At 42.0% G+C, this 11,636-nt stretch overlaps 1 protein-coding gene across 1 annotated transcript; it reads right to left on the bottom strand.

Moving 5' to 3' along the window:
* Positions 1–2,271: 2,271 nt before the first annotated feature.
* LOC123366733 (nuclear receptor subfamily 0 group B member 2-like) lies at positions 2,272–8,157 on the bottom strand. Its single transcript, XM_045010403.1, has 2 exons — positions 7,584–8,157; positions 2,272–2,525 (listed from the first exon to the last, which is right to left on the bottom strand). Exons 1-2 carry the CDS (start codon positions 8,155–8,157, stop codon positions 2,272–2,274), a joined length of 828 nt encoding a protein of 275 aa, XP_044866338.1.
* Positions 8,158–11,636: the final 3,479 nt, after the last annotated feature.

Below are 11,636 nucleotides of genomic sequence, written 5' to 3'. Positions count from 1 at the left end.
AGTAACAGTTCCTGTCATAGCATTATTCTCCATAATGGCAACTATGGCATCAGCTATCTTCCCAATTTGGTGTTTGATAGGCTTTATCGCCTCCACTCGTGTGGCACTCAGTGATTTCAGTGTCAAAGAGGGTGTTCCCAGATGTTGCTTCAAAATTTGCCATTGATGAGTTGATGCAGAAAAAAATACATAGATGCTTTGAATTACATTTAAAAAATTCAGCAGCCTCACTAGAAGCTGATACTGCATCACTGACCACCAAGTTCAATGAATGAGAACTGCATGGGACAAAAAAAGTTCGAGGGTTTAACTCTCGGATTCGTGTCTGCATGCCTCTGTTCTTTCCTCTCATGTTGGCACCATTATCATAGCCCTGACCTCTCATGTCAGCTGTCGCAATTCCTGTATCTTCCAGCTTTTTAAGAAGCACATTTGTCATACCAGCTTCTGTTTTATCATCAATGTCAATAAATTCTAGAAAATGCTCTCTGACAGTCACCATTGCAAGGACATTTTCACTAGGTTCTGTTGTTGTTACAAAATGCACCATTAAAGTCATTTGTTCCGTATGGCTGATGCCAGGTGTGCTGTCCAGAATAACAGAGTAATATCTTGCTGACTTAGGATCTGCCACAATCTTCTGTTTGCCAGTAACTGTATGATCTAATTTTGAATTGTTTTTCCAAGGTAATGGTGTGTGTACATTTCTTTGGTGGTGACTCTTCTTAGATGATCCTGGAGTACAGCATCAAACTCATCCATTAGCTCCACAATTTTAAGGACATTTCCATTGTTTGGCACATTCAGCTGATCTGAAGTGCCACGCAGTGCTAGGTTTTGGGTAGCAAGCATTCTCACAATGGCAATGAGCCTTTTCAGAAAATTTTGCCAGTAAAGAGACTCTGATGCAATCTTCTCTTGATGCCTTTATCTCTTCATTGTGGCCTTTAACCTTAGTCTCATCTCAAGCTCTTTCCACCTATGGAATGCTCTCTGGTGATTTGCTGCTTTCTCATGGCATGCCAGTTTTCTAGCCAGATTTTTCCAGTCCTTTGTTCCTGTAGAACCCAATGTGGCTGGAACATTAGACTGGAAGAGTTTGCAACAAAAACAGTATGAAGCATTCTGGGCTTTTGAGTACATAAGCCATGGCCTCTCCACTTTGTCACCATTAGGGATTTCATGCCAGTAACGTGTTGTGGCCATCCTGATTATCACTACAAAAGTTATTTTTTCTCCTGCTGATAATAGCCCACCATAATTGATTAGTCTCATTAGAGTTTGTATGGCAACACCCATTTTTTCATGTTCTCTGTGTATATATATCTTCCTACTGTATTTTCCACTGCATGCATCCGATTAAGTGGGTTTTAATCCACGAAAGCTTATGCCCAAATACATTTGTTAGTCTCTAAGGTGCCACAAGTACTCCTTGTTCTTTTTGCTGATACAGACTAACATGGCTACTACTCTGAAACCTATCTCCTTATATTTACATTTTGAGCTTTTCTCATGATTTTTCACTTTTGTTCTTTGTTTCTAGGGTAGCAGTAATTAACAGCAAAGGTTCTTGGCCATACAAGCATGTAATTCATATTGGCTAAGAGCTTAGGCAGGGAGGCCATGGGACATTTTGGGTCATGGGGGTGGGGATAGATGCCAGAAGTATGTGGAGGGCAGGCTCAGACAGAGAAGAGCTAGGAGAGGGGCTAGAGGTGAGATCAAGAGTCAGAAAGGATGGAGTTAAGGGAGCAAATGCAAAAGAGTGCTGGTTTCAGCCGGTAGGGATTAGGGAATTACATCCCACAAAGGGGCAGGGCTTATCCTTATTTTATCACTGATCAAGATCGATGAGTACATAACCAGATGGATCTGGCTATTGTGGGGTCAAATTCAGCAATTTTTCTGAAAACAAAAATTGCTGCCAAATCAGCTTGTAGGAAACACTTTTTTAAAGTGGTTGTGAAAATGAACATTAGAAATAATACAGTTGGAACTACAGCAATTGGAGATGATGGTAATACCTTGCAAACTTCCTCGTGGTATGTTAGGACAAATCTCTTCCAGATGTGGCACACAGATTTATGAACTGATAGTTAATTTTTTTTTTAGTCTGAAGTTTACATAATTACATTTAGTTTTACCAAAAAATAAATAGTAATGTTACGTTAGTTTACTATGTTTACTTTTAATATATTGACCATAAAACTTTTCCCCCTCTTAAATCTTTGTTGTTGTTATTATTTAGGAACACAAAAAGGTGTTTTGTTTTTAAAGTAAGTCTTGCTTGAAATACAGGGTTTCTAGAAGTAATTCATTTAGGTTGACCTCTCCTAAAATAGGTCTGAAGAAGAGTTCTGCAATAGTATCGGCATTAACGGCTTTGAGGCTGGTGAGCAGCCCAAGAATCCAAGCAAATCTGCCTAGGTTTCTGTTGTACATCATTGAGCAAAATTCCATCAGAGTGCGCTGGGCTTCCTGCTGCAGGGTTTGCACGTAGTGCCGAAATCTTAGGCCAGGCAGTTCTGAAAAAACAGGAATAAAACAAGGAAAGCTTTTTTGAGTAAAACTAATTTATGATGTATCCTCTGTAATGGTTTGTATCCATCCCTCCAGCTAAGAGTATTGTCTTTTTTTAAAAAATCTCGTTTTTTTAATTCATTTTAGAAAGATGGGAAAATATGCTCAGGTAGCTTTAGTAAATATTGTGTAGCATTTAAAACCCAGTATAATGCTACCAGACAATTATATTAAAAGTGAAATTTTAGAAAAAAAGACAATATTAGGGAAGTGAATTAGATTAACACACAGCGGCAAATTCTGTGCTGTACCTCTAAGACAGACAGCACAGAACTTATAGCCCATGGGAAGAGGTAGCTAAGGTGGGTTTACACCAGTGGTTCTCAACCAGGGGTACGTGTACCCCTGGGGGTACCCAGAGGTCTTCCAGGGGGTACATCAACTCATCTAGATCCTTGCGTAGTTTTACAATAGGCTACATAAAAAGCACTGCTGAAGTCAGTACAAACTAAAATTTCACACAATGACTTGTTTATACTGCTCTATATACTATGCACTGAAATGCAATATTCATATTCCAGTTGATTTATTTTATAATTATATGGTAAAAATGAGAAAATAAGCGATTTTTTTAATAGTCTGCTGAGGCACTTTTGCATTTTTATGTCTGATTTTTTAAGTAAGTTTCATTTCACTTAAAAACTACTTGGTGGTACACAAGACAAATCAAACTCCTGAAAAGTGTACAGTCATCTGTAAAGGTTGAGAACCATTGGTTTACACCGTCTTTGTGTCTTCCCAGTCCTTGGTTGCTTCTGAAGCTGGAGAGGCCCCCAGCGTAGCTTAGACAGGCCTAGGGGCCTAAGGGCTTGTCTACACAGTCTAAACCTAAGCAGATGTTTACAGTTAAAATATGCGACAAACCTCACTAAAATCAGAGGTCAAGCCCTTGAAGACCAAGAGTCTGGGGCTCTGGTGACCTGAAAAGGGACAAAATTCCCCAGGCAAAGGTCCTGAGCTTGCTTTAACATAGATTCTTTAATTTCAGACATCTTGGCTGCCATTTTCTCTTTGCCTGACTCCATGTGGTCCATTCTCATATCTAATGATTCCATTGTACCCAGGGGAGGCTCTAGGAATTTCGCCGCCCCAAGTACGGCAGCACGCCACGGGGGGTGCTCTGGCGGTCGCCGATCCCGCGGCTCCGGTGGACCTCCCGCAGATGTGTCTGCGGAGGGTCCGCTGGTCCCGTGGCTCCGGTGGAGCATCCGCAGGCATGCCTGTGGGAGGTCCACCGGAGCCGCCTGCCACCCTCCCGGCGACAGGCAGAGCGCCCCCTGCGGCATGCCGCCCCAAGCACGTGCTTGGCGCGCTGGGGTCTGGAGCCGGCCCTGATTGTACCCCAAAGACAAATCCCATGGGACAGGGTTCGTGAAGAGAAAATCTCCCTAAGGAATCTAGTTCTTCACAGATTATTCCATCTGGGGGTTTGCCATTCCTCAAAAGAAGTTCATGCAGTGTGACCCCAGATCCGAAGGCCCCCAACAATCTGTGTGGATCCCAGTGCAATCCATGGGGAAAACTCATGCACTGGCTTTGGCCTCTGGTAATGTTCCCTGGTCACTGGCAGTGCAGCTTCAGTAGAATTCTCCTGCCTGCACCTGCCCTGGAGCCCCAGAGAAGGGGGTGGGCCATAGCGAAAATGGTGCAACTCCAGGCTCTTTTTTCCCCCCAAGGAATCTTCACACTCTAGACCAGGAATGATGTATATACCCTTGACCCTGTCCTTGGCCTGCAGCCTAGCATTCCTGCCCTTTGCCTCCGCAAACCCGTCCCACACCCCTTTTCCCAGCACAGATTTCAGGCCCATAGAGCAGTGCCTTCTGCAGGGTCCAGAGGAGGATGAGTGCCACAAAAAGAGCAGACCCCACTCCTGCATGGATGGGGAGATCAATGTGTGATGCGTATCTTGTATATGTGGCTCTGAAGGAGGAGCATCCCACCCACAGTTAAGAATTTAAAGTGCTGGAGATTACACTGTCTTGCCTAGTAACCTGGAGTTTACTCCAGATGGCTGAACTTTGTGGATTATTTTTTTAAACAGAGATTCTAGATGCTATCTTCTCTCCGGCCATAGGAACTGGAGGAGGAGGAGGAGAGGCCTTGCTGCAACTAGAGTAACTGCAAACGAAGGGTTTAAAGTAGTCATTTTTGTCCCTTTCTCTGTCTTTTACACCCATCCTAGATTTCTGGGTAACTAGAGTTGCAATCTCTCAGCAGAGGACAAAACCCTAACTATTATAGTGGGAAGCAAGATATCAAGAGCTTTATTTACTCAGAATAGATTCTTCCCCTGCAACTTGCTACATTTTCTCATTTGTTCCCTCCTTTTATATGTAACAAACCAATGTTTTCACGTTATAAATATTAATAGAAAGAACTCACTTGGCTTGAGCTCGTGTGCAATAAGATTCACTGATGTATAAGTGTCTCCAGCCAAGTTATAAACCGCTGAAAAATGACATTTATAATAGAACCCCTGACATGGTCCTAACATTAGCATCGCAGATGGCACTGATGTAATAACAATGCTATTTTCACTATTTCAGTCTCATCACTGTGTTTGTTTCTCAGTGCACTGTCAGAAGTAATTGAAAGCAATTTAGCTTCACTGTTCACATATGTGGAGCATTTTCCATCCACTCCCTGGGATTTGGGCCATAATTTACGTAGCCTCTCTCCACAGAGGAAGCCTTGAGGATTTTCTTAACCCTCTTTTTCCCCCCACATTTTCTCCTGGCAAAGGCTGTATATCCAAGACATTAACCTCCTTACTAGGGATATCTTAAGTGACCAGTATTCCCTTTGGAGCCAACACAGCCATGCCGTTTGTTGGAGGGATTGTTATTGAGTGATATGAGGCTTTTTTCTTTCCACAAGGGGCAGAGCATGCTGTCTGAGCCCAATCTACAGACTGCGATTGGCCCTGATAGTGACAAATAAGCACCAACTATGAGTATTCTGTCGGGCAATGCAGAACATTGCTACTGAGTCACTCAGCCTTGCCTTTTCAGGCTTTAAACTCTCCTGCACTCTCTTAACACATCCAAGGAGGGGATTAACTTCAAAGCCTGACAAACGCTGCTCCTTAATCAGCTAGAGAAGTTGCTGTGCAGCAACATGAGGCACTCTGGTAGGTTCTAGAAATACTGAGCACCCTGCCTGGACATCACCCAATCCTGCCCCTGCCCCCAAAAAACCCTCATGGGTAATAAGCACTATGAATGATAGTAATTGTTCGAAACTCACAGCTCAGACTTGCAGAGCATTAAGTTTGGACCAAGCATCAAGCACTGAAGCAGAGGCAGCGATGCAAAAGGTGGCTGAATTTGCATACTAAATACCTTTTGGCAAGTGGAATTTTCTTGAGAACTATTGATATAATAATCCAAAAATGAGAGCTGCACAGATGAATCTGCACTGAAATAAGTAAGGGGAAGTATCGGCCTAGTAGGCTGAGCACAGGAATATGAGCCATGGGCTCCTAAATTCTAATTTTAGCCTTGAGTAAATTGCTTAATGTCTCTGCCCCAGTTTCCCCAATATAATATTTTCTTCAGAGGGGCAAAGTGTGTTAACTAATTAAAGTTTGTAAACCACGAGGTGATTTTGCACTCCCATAATGTGGATTTATTTTCAGAAGTTCAGTAACTGAAAATTATTCACAGTAAAGCAAGCAAAAATCCCACTGGTTCAAATTTTCTTATGTAGATTCAATCCCAGGATTCACAAGACAATATGAGATGCCCTAAAGGGCCTTAACAATGAAAACCACATCTCAAATTCCACTTGAAAACACATGTGAAGCCAGTGCTGCTTCTAAAACACACTTTTACAATGCTTCTTGCAAGAAGTGTCACTAAATGGACAGACATTTTGCTGTGGCTGAAATGTTCAAGTGTTCTTCTGGGGGCAGCCCCAAATACAGCACATTGTGGATGGTAGTGTCGTGAATGGTAATTATTGATGGAGTCAAGGCCCTGATCCGTAGCTCATTGGAGTGAACAGGAGTCATTCCTTTTACTTCAGGGGACTTAGGATCAGGCCCCTCCTGCCTAATTCATTCTGTGGTGCTGAAATAGCCAACCCCCTTTGCAAAGGATAAGCTTTACTTGTCTCTCTCCCTAACCATGAGGGGTGAGAAGGTCATAACTTTTTTGAGTTTTCTTAATGATTGTTATACAGGGACCCAGCTGTAAAAACAGTGGTGTAGAGAATGCTAAATTCAAACTGCAACGTATTAAAAAAACAACAACGCTATACAACTTGCAACACAATGCAATCCCACAGGAGCCCTTACTCACAATGCTCAGATCCCGCAGCTTATGTGTGATGTCTGATTTGTTGATGTGCTCTCAACAATAAATATTTTACATTGTTTGCAGTGTTGTAGCCATGATGGTCCCAAGATCTGAGAGACACAAGGTGGGTGAGGAAATATCTTTTATTAGACCTACTTCTGTTGGTGAGAGAGAGAACTTTTCTTCAGGCCTGATGAAGATCTCTGTGGAGCTCGAAAGCTTGCTTCTTTCATCAACTGATGTTGGTCCAATAAAAGATATTACCTCACCTATCTTGTCTCTTAATAAATATTTTGGGTATTTAGGAAGTCCTGTTACAATATGTCTAATATTAAATTGTATACATGTATCCCTCCCACATATTTAATGCAGCTATATTATCTCTGTCCATAAGTCTGGAAATCAAAGTTTTAAGTGACACAATACGTTTATATGACCTAATAATTTCTTAATAGAGGGCTTTTTTAAAGCCATTTGTTTTTACAAAGGGTAACAGGGTGAGCATATATAAACCTAGATATCACCAGAAGTAAATTCAGAATAAAAGTAATTACATTGCTGAATGCTGATTTTGAAAGTGGTTAGCTAGGATGACAGAAATCAGGTTAAATATCCGAACATCTGTTTGCAGATAGATTTTAAAATATTTTTAGACACACACTTAGCTGTGCCTTTGTCTATAAATATTGCCATGGAACTTACCAGGGTTAAAGAGAATAATTCCTTTCAGATAGGCATATTCTTTTGCACATATGTCCGAATTCCAGAACTTCTCTAGGAAATTCTTCATCTTCTGAACGTCTGCTAATGATGCTCCCACGGCGGAGTTCTCCACTTTGTCACTATCTGTCAGAGACTGATTGAGAAGGATTTTTTTCAACAAACTAGGGACAGAAATCTCATTCAGTTCAAAATTCACCCACTCCTGTGCCAGGCCCAAGACAAAGAGAGGGGCCCAGCATTGTTGTACTAGAAGTGCCTGATCCTCCTGGGGCAAATGATAAAAAGAAGGCAAGTTTCTTATAAAAGTTATAGTTTTTAAGAGCACTTCAGAAGCTCTCATGCAGGTGACTTCTGGAGTTCTGAGAACAACTTTCCTGTTGCCCCCGCAGGGACAGCCAGCACTTGATATCGAGTAGCAAGGATGGTAATACTGGGGATGCCATCTGGTCTCATCCTGCTCTTCCTTGTTAAGGATCTGGTAAAGGATGCTCTGGGGATGACTTGTCTCACACTGGCATTTTCTAGACTTCTCAGGTGAGGCGTGACTAGCCATACCCACTTCCTTGAGGGTTTCCTGAGCAGTGCACTCACTGCGTCAGGATATTATATGCAGAACTATGCTGCTGTAGTGCAAGAAAGTCTTTCTGCCAAACAGCTAGGCACTGTGTGCTTTTTATACACTTAGCTGAACTGAAATGTGACCCTGAGCTATAAAGCTACCTTGAACTTTATTTGCTCCAGTGTGGTTTTATTCACAGCCAAACAAGGTGTGGCTTAACCAATCCCACTATCTTGCATGACTGAAATTATCTGAATGAGAGAGCCACGGCTGGTTGACTGAGGAACATAACAATAGAAGAGGTATTCTGTGCTGTCAGGCATCACTGCAATTTTGTAGTGACTGTCCCCATGCCATGACACCAAGGACTCTAATGCTGTCAAGCGTAGTGATATTTTTACAATTGCAGGCTATGTATCATATATAGCTTGCCCTTGAGGGGAAGGTCAACAGAAAAATATGCTAACTGCAGAAACAAGCTACTTGTATTTTTATAGATACACTGACCTTGTTCATGTCCATGACAAAACAAGATGCAGAAATGTATTTATACATATTAATGCTATTGATTGATCTCAGTGAATCAAAATTTTGATTTCTGTAAATTTGAAACATAAGAGGGATGTATTTGCAGGCAGTGTGGTCTTTTATAATTAGTAATGGTTATTTCTTATAGAGCACCAAAGTGTGCTAGACTAAAAGGTCACCGTCCTTCCACCAGGGAACTTTCAAATTCAGGCCATGATCCTGCAGACGTTTTTACACCTGCACTTGGCTAAAAAGGACTATTCATGTGCATGAAGTTAAGCATGTGCTAAGTGTTTGCAGGACTGGGGCCTAATTTCATCCATGATGCAATAAAGTGAGCAAAAATGTTTGAGGGGAAAATCTGGGATAACATCAGTAAGGTAAAATGGTTACTCAGCAAGCACTACAGCAGGATGGAGTAAAGAATTTTTATTACATTAAATACATAGATGTCTATCAGATGGAGCAACTCACTGGACTGCTCTGTGTCTCATTTTCCCTGACTGGAAACATGCCCACCTTGGGGAGTGTGTTTGGATTAAAAAGCACCAAAGAAACCCAAATTGTAATAATTATTACTAGGACTTTATGAATTGCTGTAAATACTTCCTTCTGGTTTGATCATAAAACCCTTCTTCAGTTTTCATTTTGAGTCTCAGGTTCCAAATCCAAATCCAGTCAAAGGTGCCAGATTTTACCACAGAGCCGCAATGATACATGATTTTGATGCAAAGCCATCATTCGGCCCAGGTTCAACTGCAAATGGGATCTTGTACATTCAGAACCAGGCCCCTTTGCAGATAATTTTTTTCTGATTACAAAGGCCTGCATTTAGACGTTGCAACACAACCTGAAATTCAGTCTCCAGGGGCTTGGGGGTTACACTAAGGTGACCAGGTGTCCTGATTTTATAGGGACAGAACCGATATTTGGGGCTTTATCTCGTATAGGTATCTATTACCCCCACTGCCTGTCCTGATTTTTCACACTGGCTATCTGGTCACCCTAAGTTACACTGACCATTTTCACACAGCTCTATTTAGAACAATGGGAAATTTTGAAAAACAAACAAAAACTTTACTGTTTTTCATGGCAGTACTTCCACCTACATTTCACATCTGGCCATATCCAAGATAGCACACAGGGACTCATCCCATTAGCCTATATAGAGAACATATGAAGAAATAAAAGCAGAGGGACCTAAAAGATGCTCGGTGGTTTTGGATAAATGTCTTCTAGTCCTCTGCTGCACGGCTCAACCCATTCCAATTGTCTCCTTGTAAGCTGTGCAGCCAAGTTGGCATATTGCCCACGTAATGGCCTGGTGCCTCTGAACTGACTGCTGAAAACAAAGTAAACAATGTGTCATACTGTCTCTTCCCTTCCTATTTGCCACCAATTGTATGTCAGTTTTTAAAAAAAATTAGAGTATAAGTCTGGTGACACACAGATCTGTTTAGCTATATTACAACAGAGCTAGTAGACAGGAATGATCATGGCCATTCCTTCTATAGTTAAGGGGCTAAAATACATCATTAGGAGCATTATATATAACAAAACAAACACTGTGAACACAATGAACTGAATCTTAGCAAGGGGGAAATTATGCTTGAGCTCTCCATTGCATAGAGCTCTCTCACCTGGTTTTACATATGGGAAAGTTTATTCAGATTTTATTATGAAGCACCCACATTTATATATTTTCCACATTTAGGTCTTTATAGACATATCCTAGCCGGTCTTAAAGAAAATCAATTGTGCGGTTTAACTTCAAGTTTTAGCTCTGCAAAAGGCGTATTCCAAGCATACTGCAAACCCACAAACTTGTCCCTAGTTAGAATTGGGTTTTCTGTGCTAGTCCATTGAGTTTTGAAGAACATACCCTTTTATTTGCATCTGCATGATGTTTATGTTGGGAGATTCTTCCTTTAAGGAGGAGAAAGAAGAGAAGGGACAGAAAACTGCCCCAGAAATGGGAAGTCTAGGGGCTTGTCTATACTACGCAGCTTTTAGTGACAAGGCTGTGCCCACAGCCTTGTCGCTAAAAGTCAGCGTGTGTGAACGCTCTTTTGTGGTATTGTGTCAGCACTTTTGCTGACAAAATACTTCCAGCCCCGCGAGTGGCAAAAGCTTTGTCAGCAGGAGAGCACTCCTGCTGACAAAGCCGCGTTCACACTGCCATTTGCATCAGCAAAACTTTTGTCTTTCGTGGGGGTGCTTTTTTAAGTACCCGCAAAAGACAATCGTTTTGGGTGCAACTGTGTAGTGTAGACATACCCGAGGTGTCCAATCCTGCCAGACAATGAGTGCCATCAACACCAATTAAGTCAGTAAGCTGAAAGTACTGAGCACCTGGCAAGATCTACCTATTTGTTTGTCTGACAGTTTTGTAGTTGTGCCGATCTCCATAGTACAAGAGTGCCTTCTAGGGTAATTAGATTAGCATGGCATTCTGAGGTGCATTCCAGACCAGAGACAAGCTGTCACGCCTGTCCTGCTACCTGGGGTATCTCACAATACTTTGCTGCAGTAGCTCCCAACCTGGGCTCCTTACAAACAGCCTCCCAGCATGCAGGTCACACCCTGAGTGTCTATGTGTTGCCACAGCCCTGGTCCAGCAACTCTGACCCCAGCAGCCTGTCAGCCACACTCTGGCTTCCAGCAGCCTTGGTTACCACTTGCAGGGTAACCCCAATACACTCCCAGTCCCAGATTTCCCCCCAAAAGCATGTTCTCGTGAACAGTCCAGATTATTATGTCCATTGCACCTCTCAGGGGATCAATGTAGAAGAGTTTGCTGCTCTAAATGGAGTTACCCGCACGGCTCACAACACTGGATTAGTTTTGATTAAGAATAAAACAAATGTATTTAACTACAAAGAGAGAGGTTTTAAGTGATTGCAAGTATAAGGCATTAAAGTCAGAAATAATCACTAGAAAAATAA

The sequence above is a fragment of the Mauremys mutica genome, chromosome 3 (assembly GCF_020497125.1).
Source record: "Mauremys mutica isolate MM-2020 ecotype Southern chromosome 3, ASM2049712v1, whole genome shotgun sequence".
In the NCBI taxonomy this organism is placed as follows: Eukaryota; Metazoa; Chordata; order Testudines; family Geoemydidae; genus Mauremys; species Mauremys mutica.
Note: the sequence above shows the minus strand (reverse complement) of the source record. Positions and strands in the feature narration are given on the sequence as shown.